Raw genomic sequence first — 19,981 nt, 5'->3', positions numbered from 1 at the left:
TGATACTGTAAGGTCATTGCAATGCACGGATTCCTGAATTGATTTTTTTTTATTGTTTACAGTTGCCAGTTAAATAAAGCTGAATTGACCTTTATACTTTAGTGTCTGTCTGTCCCACTTGGGCGTATCAGTGTATACAGAGCTATCTCTGTTCATGCCCATAGTATTTATATCCTCCTCCCATATCTTCCCACAGCAGAGGAAAATGATCTTCACTTGAAAGACCATCTGCAAATACCACCCAGGGCACTGTAACGTTCCCAATATAACCTCCCGGCACAGCCGGCTGGGCTGTTCCAGTCAATGGCCTCACACAGTCTGGAGTGTTACTAATGTAACAATTTCCCACTCTGTTTTTCTTTGGTTGTGCTTTTTTTTTTGCATTTAATTAACACCATGATGAAAGGGGACGATTCAGAGGAAGTGGATATAGATTTGGGGGACTCCAGTGACCCTGAAGACTTTGAAAATGGGGAGCAACGTGAGACACTGTGGAAGGCCTCTCCTGCTATGGAAGAGGAGGAAAACATTCACACGTCTACACTAGTGGAAATCAGTGATACCAAGCCGCTGATTAATGCAAGAGACCCCCGAGGTATCAATGACTGCCTTAAGGTATTGCATTCTTTCTGCAGTAGCTCTATTAAACTTTATCTCATGGTCTATCTGTACATTTGTCATGCTGCACATTAGCTGAAAAAAACAGAAAGCACTTAAATATTCTTTAGGTGACGTTTGAGGATGTTATAGCTGAGCCGGTATCAGTGCGGAGCGGTGACAGAGTGTGGATCTGGAGCCATGCCCTGTTCGAGGTGTCTAGGATCTGGATTTACCGGATAGTCACAGTATTTTTGGCCATTCCTGTGTCAATAATCTCTGGACTCCTGTTCGCCATCCTCAGCTGTCTTCATATCTGGTAGGTTTAGATTCGGACCTCTAGGTTAGTAATTAAGATTTTTGTTTTCAATTAAAGTAATGTACAGGTGACCTTTTGTGACCGCTTATTGAGCCTGCACACACAACAGTGAAAGAATGCATTACTATACATTTTAATCTTTCCCCAGTACACATCATACTGTGGTATAGCAGCATGAACTAGACAAATTTTTTCTTCAGCTTGATTTTTTTTCCCAACCATCATAAAAGACTAAGCCTTCCTAAGACTGACACATACAGCTGCGGTCAGAGAATATAACATCCTCCTCCATAATGGTTGTTATAATTATAAACTGACACAGAAATGAACCATGCCAACATAAGTGCATTTTGCCTCTGTTGGGTGGCTCCCTAAATTGGCACATGGTCATCAAAACATATCCGAACCTCCGGCCTCGAGGCTAAAGAGCCACCTGACCCCTCTGGAGATGAGACAAGAATCTGAGAAATATTGATGGGGAAAAATTTTCTATAATGCTATTAAAGTGTCACTCCATGGGCGATAGCTTCCGTGGCCTGGAGGGAGCTTTCAAATCGCTCAAAGAAATGACCTCGATGATGTCAATTAAAACCTTGTGGTTATGTGAAGTCTGAAAGACATGACTGCTGAAAGGTGGGATGGGTCTGATTCAAGCCCCCCTCCAATTTTGTTTTGGGAAGCCAGGTGTTTTCCGAGCTTTTCTGCATTAGGATAACTTTAAGATGCCATATAAGTACTAATCTCTTCACTTCATTGTTGAGAAACAAAGTGTTATAGCAGAGTGTTATATATTAATTCAACATGAGAAATTAGAAATAGGAAATTATTACTGTTACATATTAAAACAAACATTTTTGTGTTCTCTTCTATGACAGGTTGGTTAGTCCCTGTATCCAGTGTCTCCTTATTGGCACTCGCTGGCTGCAGAGCCTATGGAGCATTGTCCTTGGTGTCATTGTACAGCCTTTTCTCACAAGTGCTGGAAAATGTTGTGGTGGCTTCAGCATTCACCTGGCCAAAGAATGAGACTCACATGTGAGAAGCACTTCAAGACTGCAAATGCTCATTGACATGGACAAGTGCACTTACTGTTGTGTGGTCACGTGGACCCAAACCAAGCAGCATTTAAAAAAAAATACTTTATCCAAAATGTAACACCCATTATTTATAGCTATTATTAAAGTTCGATAGTATCTGCTGAGACTTGAAGTAAAAAAATCAATGGTGACGCAATTCTTCGTTTCACATTCGGGATGTGAAACCATTTTAGTGACTCTTTTTGCTCAGCATGTAGTTCTTTTTTCACTCTGAGGGATTATAGTTTAAGAAATGCATGCAGAAATCATTTTTTGCAATTTGAATATTACATAATATGTAATAGAGTTTGGGCTTTTCAAGATCTAGGTTTGAGGATGTATGAAAAGGGGCTTTAACAATACTTTGTCTAGTCAGAAAAAAAGAGTTCAGTTACCTTGTACCAAGTGTTGAAATGAGTTCTACTTTGTCAATGAAAAAATATTTGATTGTGCAAATATCTTTCATTTCACAATTATAATTACTGGACATGAGCTTCTCCTCTATCACGGCTCAGTTGTGGTCATAGAGAAAGAAACTTTATAATTGTTAAAGGTTTAGCATTGAACAGAATATCAAGAATATGTTTCTGAATAATAATAATTAATATTTGATGTATTGTCCTGGAAGGAAATGAAAGTAAAAGACATGGTTTAATATGGTTTTTAAACTAATACACTTTTAGACTTATTGTTGATATTAAAAAGACATTATTAAAGCATTTTTCAAATACAACGATGATATGCTCTTTTGTTGCAACATCCCTAATATAAGGTTAAGTTTTCCTGTGTCATCTCTTTATCTTCTTGCTTGAAGACAAATGACCATGCAGGGAGATACTGTATATCCAGTTAGTTATTGTGATGTGTCAAGATTGCCTACAGTACATTTAGCAATTTGAGGCAGCAAACACTTGATTGAAATAGGTGTTTCTGATGTCACTCTTCCACTCCCACAGCTGTCAGTAACAACAGGCAGGAACAGATGTGCAGTGGCATCCACATTCACACGACAGAGATCGACTTCACTGGCACACTTTATTGTTGCAGAAATCCATGCACATCAGAATTTACTGTGGCATATGCTATGTCTAAGAGAAATCTCTGTTAGATATAATATCTATAGACAGACAGGATGGCAGAAAGTGGACAGATAACTATCATTCATGACTTATGAAATTTACTGTGTGATGGTATTGGACCAATTACGTATTTGCAGATTTATTTCCACACTGATTTGAGCTTTTGAGGAAAAAAAAGTCTTTGTGTCTTATAAGTGTGAATTATGAAACTTTGGTTGGTTTGGAGGGTTCAATCTTCAGGTCAAATTAGTATAACTTCACCCAAATCACAAATCAGAGCACTTTCCCTCTCGCAGACAGACTGTTTTTTATTTGACAGCTCTACTGCTGACACTAATGCCCCAACCCTTTTATATAATCCCCTCCTCCACCTTAAAGCTTCTCCCTGTGGAGGCTATACACTACAATGTTTTCTTTGACAATTCACAACAAACATATATGAATAAACGTAGCTGACCTTTCACATCACACATTACATATTACCTTACCTTTACACATATTTTTTGTTGCAAAGAAAGATGAAAATGATAACAAATTCTTTTTAAATTTTACATCACATTTTGTTCAAATTCTATACACGATATATATAAAACACCATTTGTACTGTTTTCTGTCACCAGTGGGTGCAGGGTGTCATCTGGACAGGAAGTTTACATTGTCAGTTTAGCTCGATTCAAAATGTTACAGAAAAAATGTGCAGCAATAGCCAGCACACTGCCTCTGTAGTCAGTTAAATGGGTGAAATGGGTAGCTGTATGAGTGCTAGATTACTTGATTGCACGAAGCTTGCATGCCTTTTAGCTGGCTTTTCAGTGTACCATACTGGATGTGCGTGAGAGGCTCCTCTGACTGTTGGTGTTCTTGTTAACGTAAGTGGAGGAGCCCCTTTTGTGTCTGCACTGTTGATCACAGCTGCACGAGCATTCTGTCAGGTACCGTCGACAGCAGCAGAAGAAACACTGCATCAGGTCATGGAATAGGTGACCCGCGAAGAACATGTAAATCCACGGGTTACAGCAGCTATTGAGACTGGCTAGCAACATTGCAATGATGAAAGCCATGTCTAGGAAGACGGAGAGAAACAAGAACATGTAAGAGGTTATTTTGAAAGACTTTTTTTTCCCTCTTCATACATTCTTCTTTTAGTCTGTTATTTCCCAGAAAAGCCACAATCAACATTGAACTGACTCTACTAACAAATATCAGCTGTGTAGCTCGACTGATCTTATCCAGATGATATTAAAAACATATGAGTGACACGCAGCGTTAAACTGGATAACATGTTTTGTCATAAACATGACCATTGGCACAATAATTTACAACCACATTGGCGTTCAGTCCTATAGATATATTTACCAAATAATTTGAAACAAATACATACCCAACAAATACACTGTCTTCCTGTTTTAAATTGTGTATTTTTGAAACTTTCTTTTAATACTTTAGTAGCAAACTACTTTTTTTTAAAGATTTTGATCATCTGTAGAAACCACCAGATGTGAGAATTATAGCTACAAACAGTGCGGAGAAGCGTTAAGAGACAAACTAACACGTATCTAGTTGTCAGCTTTTCACTGCATTTGCTGACAGTGATGAAAATAAAGATGGGAAAAATACCAGACCTTGCCACCATGAATAAAATGAACAGTTTAGAAAGAAGAAGTGGGTTGATCTTTAAAAAGACTAGCAAGTCTTTCCCCATCACAGTAAGATGTAATCACTCGATGCTTAGGTTTGAAAGTTTGTTTATTCATAAGTTGTTCAAGCTTCACGAGGCTCTAGGAAGGGTAATGGCAATTTATTACTTGAGCCAACACTTTTAGTTTGTATTTAAATATCTGAACAACTACTTTATAGTCTAACAACTTAAACACCCTGCTTTTTCATCAAGCCCCACCATCTGATGTAATATTTTAGGATAGCATATCTAATAGTGTGGTTGATAATCTTTTAGGTCACTAAAAGTACTGGGTTGGGGTCATAAAACCCAGTAAAACCACTGGGGCCCTTTTTAATGCTTAATTTCATGTATGTATTGTAAATCTGTCAATCTGATGTACTTATTGTATACCCACATTATTCATACAGAATTATATTAGCTGACAAGCTAATGCAATTCAGACTTCCTCCTCCAAAAAACATTTTGGATCATAAAAATGAAACATGGTAGCTGCTGGATGCCTCACAGATAGAACTTTAGGTTGCTTGAAAACAAATATGACGAACAGCTTCGATTAAAAGAACCTGTCCTTGGTGGAAAAAATACAGCTTTTTTTTTCATTCACTCAATTGATTACATTCCAATTATTAGAGCCCTGGAGTACACTGAATAAGCACATAATCTGAAAAGTGGAAAGAGGACAACTTCCAAGTCCCCCCTCTTTATCCTAAATAGGGTGAGAGAGATTTAGAGCTTGCTGGCGTCGGTCCTCAAGCACTGACCCATTCTCTTCCCTGTACTCTGAGTCCCCACAGTACTTTGCTTTATTGTGAGAGGTGTGCCAACCAAATGGCCCATCAAAATTCTGAAAAGTGTTTAACAGCCTGCCCAGAGTTGTAAAATCATTTGGTGCAAGAAATCCTAGCCACTGGAAATACAGAGGGGAAAAAAACTGAAAATGACAGCATTCAACTTTTCCTTTTTATATTGGTACAATGCATTCATCACTTTCTGAAATGAAAGAAAAACATTTATCTTAACTCCTTTTCAGCATTGTGATTTACTGCTCTTTTCAGGAGAAATATAAAGGATGAGATGTCAACTTCAAAAACAGAGCTGCTGTCACTTTGTGGAAGAACAGGCTCTATATCAAAGATAAGTTTGAGGATAAAAAGTTAAGAAAACATTGCAGGAGTGCAAGAAGCCACATTCTCCTCCATTATCAGTGAATCCTTTGGAAGTTTTACAGTGTGATGTTATGACTGAAGTGCAGGCCCTGGAAAAAAGTTCACAGGTTTCATGCTGGATCAAATGCCCTGATAAACACGACCTTCATGGAGTCTTAACCCATGTGGCATTACTTCAAAGAGACTGCAATGAGTCAGAAAATATAGAGAATCTAAATTATCTTTACTTTTGCATATAGATTTGCACAGAGACTTTCCTTGGAAAAGTATTTTTTTGAAATCTAAAAGAATTTGATGTGCACTGAAACCACAAAGCCTGATTTAAATTCAATCTGTTGTCTGCCTCTCATAAAACTGCTCCAGTTCCACAAATTATACTGATGTATTAAGCCCCACTGTATTTTTGTTATGCCCTGTAAATAGTACCAGAGGCAGACCAGTCACTCACTCTTATGATTTACTTATGCAAGCATGACTATATGTCAAAGGAATTTTTTGTAACCCTCTACTGATTTATAAAATTTTTGAGCTCCTTAAGCAATGCTTTCTTACTTGCTTCAAGTTAAAAAGTATAATTACAATTAAAAAGGCTTTTTAAAATTTACCAGAGTGGGAACAGTAGAGAAATGATTCTACAATAACAGTCTGCTGATAAGATAATAATATGTGCAACACCGAAAGAGGCTTCCCCGCTGCTTGCATGACAGACAGAGACGTGGCAAAGATTAAGTCAGTGGTAGGTTTGGAAACCCTTCTCCAGTCCTTGGCTTGGCTTTGTTCGTAATAAAAAAGACTGATCAATTTAAAGTGATTGCACTGTTCGTTCCCCTATTCTGCATTATTATTTGGATTTACAAATATTAAATATATGCTTAATATTAGAGTGTTAAATCCAGTAACATTGCTATCCCACTGAGTTATAAAGAAGGAAACAAGTTTTTATTGTGGCTGCTTAATGGCAAAATATATGTGTAACTTTTTTCAATTATTGTTCAGGTGTATTTATTGAGAAACAGATGATACTGCTTGACCTGAGTAAACCAAGAAGATGAAGACAGAAAAAATTTTGAAAGTTGATATAATATATGAATGTGAGACCAACATAAATTTTCTTTATTTCTAAAGTTTTATTCTTTATTTCTAAGCCACTAAACGTACTTTTTGTGTCCACAGATAATACTTATATTGCTAAATGCACTCTGACAAAAAATACTTCAATACTTCAAGCAATCTGGAGTCCCTAATATAACACAGCCTTCTGGGATTTTTTTTCTTTTTAGATATATTTTAAATGTAATTTGTGCTTGTTTGACACATTTTTGGCCTTGGTATTTTTTATTTTTTTTAAATGAGAGCAACAGGAAAATGATTATTCTGGGGGGAAAGTCTGGCCACCAAAACATTGATTGGAATCTCTGAAAGCTCTGAATGCACATTTGTGGATGTTTTTAAGATAATGCAGCTTGAATGTCTACTTTAATGGCAAACTGACAAGATCTGAGGAGTATATCTGAACAAACAGTTCAATTAAATGGATATTAGACAAAATAGCACTGGGAATTGAGACAGAAACGCTTTGATGTTCTGGTACATTTACTCCCCTAGAGGCTCTGAGGTCTTTCTTCAAACTGATAACCACTGTGAATGTTACTCCCATCCATTTCTGTTTACTCTGGGGAAGTCTGATTTTAAACACCATTGTGTTGCCTTGAAAGAACGGCGGATTGCTTGTGCATTCCTAAAGATGTGTTGTGAGGTGGAAGAATGATTTTTGTTTGCGTGGGACACTTGTGGAACAGAATTTTTTTTTCCCTATTAAGTGCTTTTGGCAAGAAAAAAAAATCAACACCATTAATCTTGGACAAAGACGACGCATTAGTCATTGTGTCACTAAGCACTTTGCCCACAATAGAAGGAAGAAAACGGCGTCATAAACCAATAAATATTGCCATTAATCAAAATGTGTAAACACTTTAAAAAGAAAAACTGTTATGGTAAAACGAAGGCCGTTGGGTGCGCTTTTACCTTCTCTTGGTGCAGCAGGATCCCATGCCGACCACATCTGGACAAAGAAAAAAGGAGTCCAGCACACAATATAAGCAAGTACCACTACAAATGTCATTTTTACTGTGCGGATCTTAGCCTTCGAAATGAGTCTCACGCTGCTCACACGAGAAAAGGGTTGGGCGCCTTTGGAGGGCCTTGGAGTGAGAGCCAGAAAGTGCTCCCTTCTGGTTTTTAGATTGAAATTCTCCCATATTTTAAAACATATCAAACCATAGCAGATGCTTAAAATGGCCACTGGGAAAATGTAAATGCTCAAACTCATCCAAGTGATGTATGCTTTGGCACCCCAAGGCTGCACGAAGTCCCCCCAGCAGTCATACACACCATTACCGACCTCCCTAAGAGAAAATATGTAAGCTTGAGGACTGCTGAATATCAGGCTGAGCATCCAAGAGGCGATCACACAGAAGCGGTCTTTTTTCTTGTGCACGGAGCGAAGTGGCTGGCAGACTGCCAAGCACCTGTCTATCGACATTAAAACCAGCATGTACGTAGACGCAAACATACCCACGACCTGGAGGTATTTCACCAACCTGCACAGCAAATCGGGTCCATAGAAGCGAAAAGTGATATCCCAGATGAGCTGAGGTAAAACCTGAAAGATTGCAACTACAAGGTCTGCGATGCTCAGGTGCTTCATGAAGTAATACATCCGAGACTGACTGTGCTTGGTGGTGTGAATAGCCCACAGGACGCACATATTGCCTGTCAGCGCGAGAAGCAGCACAAGGACCAGAACGGTAACTTCCACTTTAGCCACTTCTTCATTTCGTTTCAGAGGGTTCACCGTGGTGTTTCCTACGTAGCTTTCATTTTCACGACTTGAGCTGCTCCATGTGAGATTGTGAGACCAACTGTACTGCTCGCGTAAAAGGTCTTCCATCGTGCGTAAAAGCGCCACTTAGGCGCAGCCAGCAGTCACATCACAAACCCAGGTTCGGGACCTCTATCAGCTGTGTTAGCTTAGTTTCCCTACGTAATTTTCTGCCAGCACACCCCGCTATTATTATTATTATTTTCCCTTTCTGTTTAATAATCCGAACTCAGGACTGCAGTCTGCAGAGAGAAGGGAAAACATTATTATTGAAAACTCTTGGTCATTGCACTTTAATCTTTAAACTAATAAACAGTAAATTAACGAAATAACAGTATTTAAGTGATTATGTTCAAAAGGCGCTCACCCACTAAATCATCCTATCTTCTCTTAGGGACTTTGGAGCACCACTGTCCTCATCACTCGCTGCCTCCAGTTTGATGTCTGATCTACCGAAGCTCTGCTTGCTACCAGTGTCAGTAACCCCCTCCCCTCGTTTCATTTTCCTTCGAAGGAAACTGCTTACTTGGGTATGGACCTTATAGTTCTTTCTGTCTCGCTCTTCCTCCCCCATACGTTCACTTAGTGTAAGCTTTGACAATGTGAAATACTTTGAGCCAACTCATCCCAATAGCCTAAAAGCAGTGTCATTTTTGTTTCACAGTTTCACAGTTAGTGCTTTCAGCATCTACATTATTTAAAGCGAGCTGTTGTTGGAGTCCAAAAATTCCAGTCTGGACTATAAAGGTCAATATTTTCTCAAAGATACCGTATATGGAAAAGGATGTTATCTGGATGAATGCCATTATATATGGGATTGTGATGTGGTGCTGTAATTTGGCACTTTATGCTAAGGGTCTGTCAGGTAATAGCAAAAAGCATAATAACTGTGCAAGGGAAGTGACTCACTGAATCCAATTGCACATAAAGAATGTGGGTTGATGTCATTAATACCATCAAAAGTGCCCTTCACTCTCATGCAACAGTCAAAATGAATGTAGTCATTTTGTTTAAATGTCAGATATCCTACTTTTGATTCAGACTCCATGAAATCACTCTCATCCATTTTAAAGCAGTAATTTAATGTTTTATCATTTCTTTATAGAACAACCTTATAGCAATTCAATTCTGAAAAAAATCATTATATATTTCTGACATATTTTAGTTACTTAAAAACAATAACCGTGATTTCAGTGTATGAAGGTAATCTTATTTCATTAAAATCTTTACTTTCTTTATTAAATCCAGTGTTTCTTATTTGCTTCACTGCAAACGGGTCTCTTTTATTTTGACTCGATAAGAAATATTTATTGTTCTTAATGAACATGAACATGGGAACATCAGATGTACAGTATGAAAGACATTTGTTCCTTTCAGTTTATCTTAGAATAGGTGCAGATGAACACTTGCAGGTGTTCTATTGTCTGTTATCACTCAGCTGAACTGGCCTGTCTGAATTGCCTTGTCTGTTAAATTTAATCTAACCAGACATGTTGGCAGATTTCTCTGTCTCGCTCTTTTTTTTCCCATTTAAGTATCAGTACATGTAACCTACATGTTTTTGCTTTTGGCTCAACTAGTTGACCTAAGGCAATGATGCATAGCAACGAGAATGAGCTATAACATCCTCTATTTTCACTGCCTGTAAATTGATAACTTGGCATAAAGCATGGAGCGCTCACACAGAGTACATGAAACATAGAAAAGAACATAAATAACTATTTCAAAATATGTAAGAAATTTACATTGCTCATTATATTAAGTACATGTACTTAATATAAGAGGCACTTAGTTCATTTATGTCTCAGGACACCTCTGAATGTATTGACCAAACTACTGTCCATGTTTAATTATTTATCCAAATAAATCTCAAGACATCTTTATGACTAACTGCTTAATACGCAATGCAGTACAGCTTTGAGTCATTGTAAGTAATGCACTGTACTACAAAGTACTGTTCTTAACCTCTTTTTGTTGAATAAAAGTCACTCATTGCACCAGACATTAGCATTTGGGCACATCCCCAAGCACTGGCACTCTACACTGTGGCGTGTCAGTGCTGCCCATAAAGCCGTCATAAAAACCGCAATACAAGCACCTACCAGCATGTTGCCTTGAAAATATAAAAATATCTTATTTAGAAGTAAGAACTCAGTAATGCTTGGAAAATCTCTCAATAATAATAATACTAATGATGATGTCTCTGTTTTGGCTCATGGCTCCTCTTTGCATAATAGGCAAAATTTAATTAGTGAGAAGGAAGCTGTAGATTAGAGGTCAAATAAGTTTTCATAATACTTGAAATGGTTTCAAATAGCAAACTCCCAGCAGTGTATGAATTCTAATCCATTTCTTGAAGCAATAGCTTCAAGAAATAAATCCTGGCAGATTTAACCGCTAAAAAAACTTTCCACCTCCTTCAGTAATTTTTAAATATTTATGTGGGGACATAAAAACGACATTAACCGGGTTCTGTCATCTCTGAACTAGTGGCCTCTACTGGTTGGGTGAGATATCTGTTAAATGGTTCTCAGGGACCTTTAGATTTTAATGTCTTGTTGTCAGATAAAATAAAAAGCATCTGTGACATTAGAGCAAACAAATGGTTGATTACACTGACCTTAGGTCAACAACAGGGACTAAGCAGTTAATAAGAGAACACAGAACAGATCAAAGTTTCCATTGGGGTATAAACTTAAACCCCAGACCAAACCATACTTACGTCAGACCCAAGAGGCTCGCTTATTGTGACAGAAAGCTATAATTTACTTACAAGAAAATATGCCAGACCGACTCACAGAAGTAACTGTGTGTGCTCTTAGAGCAAAGGACTTTATCAGAAAAATAGTCTGCCAGTCAGTACTGAGTCAGCTTTTGCTTCCCCCCCCCCCAAAAAATATGGCCAAGAGATTAATGCTAATAAAGTCAGCTTTGAACACAAGTTTAAATGATTTTGAACAGAACAGATCTATGACCCCACATCAGATAAGGTTATACCGTTCCCACGATGAGGACATCTGGACCCTAATCATTTGAGATTCTGAGGATATTTTCCTGAGCAAATGTACACTTTATTTCATTAATTACAGTCTGACAGGAAAATTCCAACACTCTCTTCCTTTCCAGTTTGTAGAAAATAGTGACACATGCCAGCTGATAAAACCTGAACACACCAAACCCAGCTCTTTGTCTCAACCTGGATATGTAACATAAGTGTATTTATTAACAGCTTTTACACAAAAAGAAAAAACTAAATAAGAACATTAAATGCCGCAATAGCCATTAAAAAACAACAACAAAAAAACCCAACCAAATATTCAACAGTCACAAAAAAATAAACGGGTAGTTTCATAAACAATAATTCAATAAAATCTCTCAACAGAAAGCTTGTTTAAATAAAAACGTTTTTAACTGCTTAACTTCTCAGTGTCACAGACCGAAAGGCTTTGAGACACATCGGCCCAGGCAACCTTTTTCCCATCTTCTGCTGTCCAATTTTGGTGAGCCTGAATAAACTGTGACCTCAGTTTCTTGTCCTTTGCTGATATGAATGGCACCTGGTGGGGTCTTATGCTGTAGGCCATCTGCATCAAGCTTCAATGTGTTCTGCATTCAGAAATGCTCTTCTGCATACCTTAGGTTGCAGCAAGTGGTTACTTTTAGTTGGATTCTTATCACGTTCATGCAGTCTGGCTATTCTCCACTGGTCTCTGAAATTAATTAGGCGAAGAGAACTGCTGCTGACTGAATATTTTCTCTTTTTCAGCCCCCAACCACAACATATTTAAAGTCACTTAAATCACTTTTCTTTTTCATTTGGATCCTTGATTTGAACTCTGGCCTGTCATCTTGACTATGTCTACATGCCTTAATGCATTGAGTTGTGCCATGTTAATCACTGATTAGATATTTACACTCACAAACAGTTGAACAGGTGTACCCAATGAAGTGGCAGGGGGATCTATATTTTTTAAATAAAAAGCTTATGGGTTAAAAAGTAACTGGACAGAAACATAAAGTCAAATATAATCGACACACCCACAGACACAAGCCTACGCTCTGTATATTCCCTGCTAATGGTCTCTGAGGCTTTCATTGCAGCCACCTTTGACTCATTTTTATTTGGCAGTTTCCTTGCCATTAGTCTGATTCTCTTCAAATAAAATGCAGCTCACTTGAATTGGGACCAAGAGAGTCACTTAACTAACCAAGAGTATATGTGACCTCTGTGTAGTGTCTTCTCTGGTCTGCATTAACAACAAAAAGGCAATGGTTAGAATGCTCTCTTTTTAATGTCGTGGGCAATCAGCACAAAATCTCGCAGGAATCCTCCATTATTCTGAGGATTACATTTCCACTTGCAGTGTGATCGTATAGTGGTAAATTTATACAACCAAAATAGAAAAACTTCAACACCATTAACATTGCATGTTAAATTTCCCAAATGAAAGGAATATAGAAATATATTTTAAAGCTGTACATGAAACAATGTAAATTCTCTAAACAGTGTGGCACAGTCACATACCTGCATTCACAACAAAAAGGCAATGGTTAGAATGCTCTCTTTTTAATGTCGTGGGCAATCAGCACAAAATCTAAACGGGAAAGCAACAACAGAGTTAGCTAACTATGCTCCCATTTTGTTTCCTCTCCTCCCAATAAAGAAATCTCACATAAACGTGCACTCAGTTCAACATAAAGACTGGAGAAATGACCCGCAACAAATGATGTATAAACAACAAAAATAATCGGGTCAGACTGTATTACTTTAACAGCCTGCGATATGATTTTTCCTCCCCACGACATTTGCGCATTCCTTACCTCGCAGGAATCCTCCATTATTCTGAGGATTACCCAGAATCCCTTGCCCTTTGTGAATATTGCAGGGTCACTTTTTCGACAGTAGGTGGCGCCAATGTCCCATTTAGCGGGATTTAACTTCAACTCTATTTAACTATGTTACACACCCCCCCCTTAAATCCTGCTAAATTGGGGCATGACAACAGAAAAACAGAAACTTCCAATGCATAAAACATAACAGTGTGACCGTGGGAGCACAAGATAGTTCAAGTCAGTTAAAAAAACTTTCCATATGGAATAAGGCAAGCAAGAGAGCGGCCAATTCCCCTGCCAACCCAGATATGAAAGATGCCGTATACACCTCCCATGATGTGAACATTGCTCCACGCAGGTATTACCCAAAACGTTCTGAGTAACAGCACATTTGCAAAACGGCTAGTAATCTATCCTGAAAACATATTTCGCACAAATGAAAACAAGGAGTCAACTGTCGACACTGAATCATCAACCTGTTGTTCATTGATCTCACAAATGAGACGTGTTGGAGGTTTCACAGGTCTACCTGATCTAGTACAAAGAGGTGGTGGCTGTGTACGCACTACACGGTCCCCTGTACTCAGTCGTGTGTCAGTCACAAGCTCAGGGGAAAGGACATGTGGAGCATCTCCCGCCAGAAGCTGCGAGGAGGCACTCCGGGACACAACAGATTCAATAGAGGGGGCAGGGGAGGGCAACCGGGAAACCAACGGGTCACACCCAGCAGGCGGGGCCACAGTCGATTCTGCCTCAGAGGTTGGGACGCTGAAAGCCGCACCAAGAGAACAACCAGGTTGACCAACCGCAGAGTCCCTGTCACTTGCTTGGTCCATCTGCATGAGCCAGCGAACCGTCTTCGTCTCACCATCCTGCACATCACCTGGAAGTTCTGGTTCACCTTGTCCACTATCCGCAACCGAGGGGCAGGTTGACACTGGTATGCACTCGTTTCCTGCAGGAATGAAACTCACAGGAAGTAGTAGGTTTCGGTGAACAACTTTTTCCCTGAGAGTCACAGGGTCTCTGATGTGGTACACATTGATGTCAGGTTTCACAGACGCCACCTCAAAAACTGTGGATTCCCATTTGTCAGCGATCTTCCTCTTTCCTCTCTCACCACGATTAGCAAGCAAGACTCTGTCACCGACTGAGAGGGGCGCACCCTTAGCCTTGCGGTCATAATTCCTCGCCTGGCGAGCCTGGGCAATACGGCTGTTCTGCCTGGCAATGCGGGCAGCCTCAGACAGGTCACGCTTCAAATGGGCGACAAATTCACCGTGGTCAACAACGGCACCATCAGGGAGAACATGCTGGAAAACAACATCAACAGGCAGACGAGGAATTCTCCCAAATACGAGAAAAAAAGGTGCGAAACCTGTTGTTTCATGTTCAGTGCAATTGTAGCAGAACGTCAACATCTGAAGCATTTGCGGCCACCTGGCTTTGGATTGAGGGGGCAAAGCCCGTATCATATTTCCCAAGGTCCTGTTGTATCGCTCGACAATACCATTCCCCATTGGGTGGTAAGGAGTGGTGTGTGATTTCTGGATGCCAGCCATGTCCAGGAGCTCCTTAATGAGTTGACTCTCAAAGTTGGCTCCTTGATCAGAGTGTATACGTCTGGGAAAGCCGTACACACAGAAAAAGTCATTCCACAGGCGGCGAGCAACCTGCTTGGCAGACTGATTCTTACAAGGGAATGCATGCGCTAATTTGGAAAAATGGTCTGTGACAACCAAAACATCAACGCACTTCTTGTCAGTCTGTTCAGCAGTCCAGAAGTCGATGCAGACTAGCTCCATCAGTTCAGTGGTACAAATGCTCTCCAGTGTGGCACGGTCATTCGGCTCTGGGGTTTTCCCAACCACACAACGAAAACAGCCTTTCACATGATTGATGATGTCACGCTCCATCCCTGTCCAAAAGAATCTCTGCCTTGCAAGAGACAGGGTGCGGACTTGGCCCTGATGACCCGCCGTATCATGGATGCCTCGGAGAACTTCAGTCTTCAGAGTGTCTGGGACAACAAACTGGTAAATCGTCACGTTCATGTTCCTGTCTTTCTTCACCTTATACAACATACCATCTTTAATCAAGAGTCTGGACCAATGTCTGAGTAATTTCATTACACCACGGGACTCGCTAGCACGTTCATGCCTGGTGGGCCTCTTGTGACGCCGGACATAAAAGAAAACTCTGCCCAAAACCTCATCTTGTTCCTGCAGGTTAGCGAGTTCACTTCTCGGCGTACAGGCTGGACGGGCAATAGTTGGGACCTGAGGGATATCAGATCCCACACCTCTCACATGGCTGATACCACCAGTGTCATGTGCAGCCAACACAGCAGAAACATCCTGTGACGAGAGAGAACCTTGAGGGTTAGCTAGGATAGTTGTAGCTCCTTCCTCAGACTGATCCACAACCAACTGGCAGTTTGCAGCACACCGAAACATATCCTGCACAGTCCCATCCACCAGACCGTGCATTTGGTTCAATAGGGCAGCATAAGGTTCAGTGACTAGCCTGTGGCCTATGCACGACTGGACAAATGGCTCTCTACTCAATGCATCCGCGACAACATTTTTGGTGCCAGGGACATACTTCAGTTCAAAACTGTATGCTGCAAGCTTTGAAACCCATCGTTGCTCACATGCATCTAACCTAGGCTTGGTTAAGATGTATGTCAGCGGGTTATTGTCCGTCCACACTGTGAAGTGGCTCCCTTTCAGCCAATGGCTAAACTTGTCACAGACTGCCCATTTCAGAGCAAGAAACTCCAAACGATGCGCTGGATAGTTTAGCTGAGAGTGTGACAGGGTCTTACTGGCGAATGCCACTGGTCTGGCGATGCTACCATCAGGGGGCAACTGTGAGAGGACGGCTCCAAGGCCGTCAAAGGAAGCATCAACTGCAAGGAGAAAGGGCGCAGTAAAATCTGGATGGGCTAATGTGACACTATGCACAAGTTCATGTTTTAGGGCCTTGAATGCTTCCCTGCACTCATCAGTCCAGTCAGCCGGAGACAGCTTCATGTGGCCCCTTTTAAATTTAGGCTTACGGCCTCTACCTCTCTTGCGTAGCGCAGCTGGTTCAGCCACAAGATCAAACAGTGGCTTAGCTTTTGCAGAGCACCGCTCGATAAAATGATGGTAGTAGAGAACCATCCCCAGGAAGGATCTGATTTTCCTTGCACATGGTGTCACCCCGTCAGACTCCATCAGGTCTGCTTCCTCCACATTGTCTATAGCCTGCACTTTACTTGGGTCTGTTTTCACACCCTCACCACATATGATGTGTCCCAGGAACTTCACAGACCGCTGAAGAAAGTGGCATTTCTTTGGTGCGAGCTTCAGGTTGTTGGCAGAAAGTCGTGAGAAAACCATCTGCAGACGTTCAAGAGCCACCTGTTCGGATGGGGCATAGACCATAAGGTCATCCAGATAACACAACAAACTTGTGAAGTTCTCATCACCAAAAATGGACATCATCATCCGCATAAAAGTAGCAGGACTATTTGTCAGGCCTTGAGGCATCCTGTTATATTCATGAAGGCCAAATGGGGAGGAGAATGCCGTGTATTTTTTGTCGTCCTCGTGGAGTCTGACATTGTAAAACCCCGATGTGAGATCCATTGTAGAAAAAAAAAAACATTCCCACCAAGTGCTGCGAGGGCGTCTGACTGATGAGGCAATGGATGTGCATCTTTAACTGTTCTTGCATTTAACCATCTAAAGTCATTGCATATGCGCAGGTCACCATTTGGCTTAACAACTAAGACAAGGGGGGATGAGAATTCACTCTGGGACTTACGGATTATCCCTGACTCCTCCATCTCATCTAGGGCAGTGCGAAGCTTCTCGTAATGGCATGGTGGGACCCGTCTGTATGGCAGTCTGAAGGGCTTGTCATCCACCAGGCGGATTCTGTGGACAAAGTCAGCAGCCTCACCGCAGTCCATTTTGTGCCTTGAAAAGATGGACTCATACTGCTCAATGAGTCGCAGCAGCCTATCTCTCCATTCTGGGGAAACTTCACAGGACGAGAGGTCCAGGTCCTGCAGGCCCAAATCACACAAGCGCTGTGACATCTCCGCTTCTGATCTCGGTGCGGGCGACGAGTTCTGTGTGTATTGTGTACTGGATCGAATTTGAACAGGTTCAGGTAAGTCCTGCACAGAAAGACACATCAGCAACCTTAGCATTTCTCCTGAGAGTGAGGGGCTTGTCGGAGGGATTCACCACTTTAACAGGGACCCAACCATCCCCAAACAAGGAAGTGACAACTCGCCCCACTAGGATCTGTGCAGGTTTGGATCGAGACTGAGTGGGTTCAATAATGACAGCACTTCCCACCGCTGAGGCATCAGGAGCAGGCAGCTTAGCCCACACTAAATGTTCAGACAAGGGCTGCAAGGTGATGCGTCTCTTAAGCTTTGCAGTGCCGAAACTTGGAGGCATTGCTCTGCCACCACAGTCATCAGAATAGGACAGCAAAGTTGCCAAATGAGGGAAAGCATCATCCTGGGTACCAACAGTCATTTTTAACTGTGAAATAAGCCACTTTATCGCATTGCTGCCCAGAATCATGTCATCAGCCTGGCCCGGAACCACCAGAACAGGAATCACCACCTTTAAGCCATATATTGACACTGTAAGATCATACATAGCAGAAGGCGTAACGAGGTGACCCCCACAACCAACAATGACAACGTCTTCAGCTGAACGTCTCTCAATATCAGGTATCGATTGTGAAAGTTTCTCATCAACTGTCTCACTTATGGTGCACGCCATAGAGCCACTGTCCACTAATGCTTTAAGAACTTGTCCACCACTAGTAGTCACTGCAGAGTAGAATAAACTATCAGTGTTTGAGAGCCTATGCAAGCCCTGTGCAATCAGTGTTTTATTTGGCGGGACAATGCCACTGTAAGTAGAATACAAAGTGTCATAATCATTAATATCAGTCACATCCAAGATGGGAGGCTTACTTGCTGGATCTGCACTGTCCTCCCCTCCACGCAGATCGTTCAGTTTCCCTGATGACCACTGGAAGGAGTACACTTGCCCTCTGGGCAGTTACGTCTCGAATGACCAGGTAGGTGACACATGAAGCACAATCTGTTTTCCCGACAGTGCGTGAGTGTGGAGTGGGAGCTATCTCTGCAGATGGAACATGGTGTGTCATCTAAGCCCGGTATTCTCGGCAGTCGGGCACTCTGTCGCCTGGCATTAGCTCGAGCATAGCCTGGGCCTTGAAGCAGCACCTTCTCTAGCATGCTGATCAACCTCTCAATAGCAGAGCCATCCTGACTCACAGCTGGCCTCTGCTCATGGTCAGCCAAACAAGGAGTACCATTTGTGCTAACCTCTGCCTCATTCACATAGACACAGTTACCCGTCTGTGGAGGAGACTGGAACCCCTTACCCAGGTGATACTCATCCAGTACCTCCTGAACTTCACGAGCTGACCATTTATCACATGTTTTGGTTCTAAAAATAAGAGCCAAGTCTCTGCAGGGGCAGTGTCTGATGAACATGCGTGCAACCTCCACACCAGAGTTCTCAAAAGATTTCCCCTGCTCCTTAAGACAGTTGCCAACAACATCAGCAGCCTTGTTCAGCCTCAGCCAGTACTCATATGGATCCTCTCGGTCCTTCGGCAGGGTGGAATAAAAGTCAGCCAGGGGCACAGACGAGCACTGGGTGGAACTAAAATGTTTGTGCAGAAGTCTGTAGATAGCTTGTGGATTATGCTGGACATCAATTCCACCATTCCTCACACCAAATTTCACAACATCTTTTGCCCTGCCTCTCAGATGCATCAAAATCTCCTCAGCTTGGTTTTCTGGAAGAATGGCACTCTTCTTTATGTAACTCTGCATGGCTTCCTGCCACTCATCAACAGACAATGAGTCCGAACTCTCCCCCCGAAACACAGGTGGGTCTTTAACCTGTCGTGGAGCCACCAGCTGGACTTGAGAGAGATCTAGTGAGCGGCTGGAGGGGAGATCTGTTGTTTCATGCGCCACCTCAGGACATGTATATGTAGCAGATGCAGGGCTCGAAGTGTGTGGCGTAGTCAGGTGTGACAGATTGCTATCAGCCAGGCGTTGCCCAATTTGCTGCACAATGTCGCTCATTTGGTCGACTAGACTCACATCAGTTATTGGGGGGTCTGAGGTAGATGACTTAGTGCACTGTACTGACTGCGACTCAGCCACCAGCTCACAAGAACTATCTGCTGCTCTATGCCCCACCCGACAGTCACCCAGTGAAAAAGGAACAGTTGTGAACCCTCTGCCCCTACCCACAACAAGGGGAGTCACATTTGGGGTGTCATCAGAGTC

At 41.5% G+C, this 19,981-nt stretch overlaps 2 protein-coding genes across 2 annotated transcripts; one reads left to right on the top strand and one right to left on the bottom strand.

The window, feature by feature from the left end:
• Positions 1-217: 217 nt before the first annotated feature.
• cav4a (caveolin 4a) lies at positions 218-2,689 on the top strand. Its single transcript, XM_082532327.1, has 3 exons — positions 218-615; positions 729-916; positions 1,792-2,689. The coding sequence occupies exons 1-3, from the start codon at positions 397-399 to the stop codon at positions 1,940-1,942; spliced, it is 558 nt and encodes a 185-aa protein (XP_082388453.1). The 5' UTR covers positions 218-396; the 3' UTR covers positions 1,943-2,689.
• Positions 2,690-3,008: 319 nt separating this feature from the next.
• LOC309706367 (isotocin receptor-like) lies at positions 3,009-9,264 on the bottom strand. Its single transcript, XM_082532833.1, has 3 exons — positions 9,167-9,264; positions 7,944-9,041; positions 3,009-4,134 (listed from the first exon to the last, which is right to left on the bottom strand). Exons 2-3 carry the CDS (start codon positions 8,866-8,868, stop codon positions 3,881-3,883), a joined length of 1,179 nt encoding a protein of 392 aa, XP_082388959.1. The 5' UTR covers positions 8,869-9,041; positions 9,167-9,264; the 3' UTR covers positions 3,009-3,880.
• Positions 9,265-19,981: the final 10,717 nt, after the last annotated feature.

This window comes from Aulonocara stuartgranti (genome assembly GCF_965226115.1).
Source record: "Aulonocara stuartgranti genome assembly, chromosome: 5".
Classification (NCBI taxonomy): Eukaryota; Metazoa; Chordata; class Actinopteri; order Cichliformes; family Cichlidae; genus Aulonocara; species Aulonocara stuartgranti.
The sequence above is the reverse complement of the archived record's forward strand: the minus strand, read 5'-3'. Positions and strand labels throughout refer to the sequence as shown.

Coding starts and splice junctions, on each gene's coding strand:
- cav4a (XM_082532327.1), top strand. CDS start 397: ATGATGAAAGGGGACGATTCAGAGGAAGTGGATATAGATTTGGGGGAC. Junction 616..728: donor GTATCAATGACTGCCTTAAG/GTATTGCATTCT, acceptor AATATTCTTTAG/GTGACGTTTGAGGATGTTAT. Junction 917..1,791: donor CTCAGCTGTCTTCATATCTG/GTAGGTTTAGAT, acceptor CTTCTATGACAG/GTTGGTTAGTCCCTGTATCC.
- LOC309706367 (XM_082532833.1), bottom strand. CDS start 8,868: ATGGAAGACCTTTTACGCGAGCAGTACAGTTGGTCTCACAATCTCACA. Junction 4,135..7,943: donor TCCTGCTGCACCAAGAGAAG/GTAAAAGCGCAC, acceptor CCGTCTTCCTAG/ACATGGCTTTCATCATTGCA.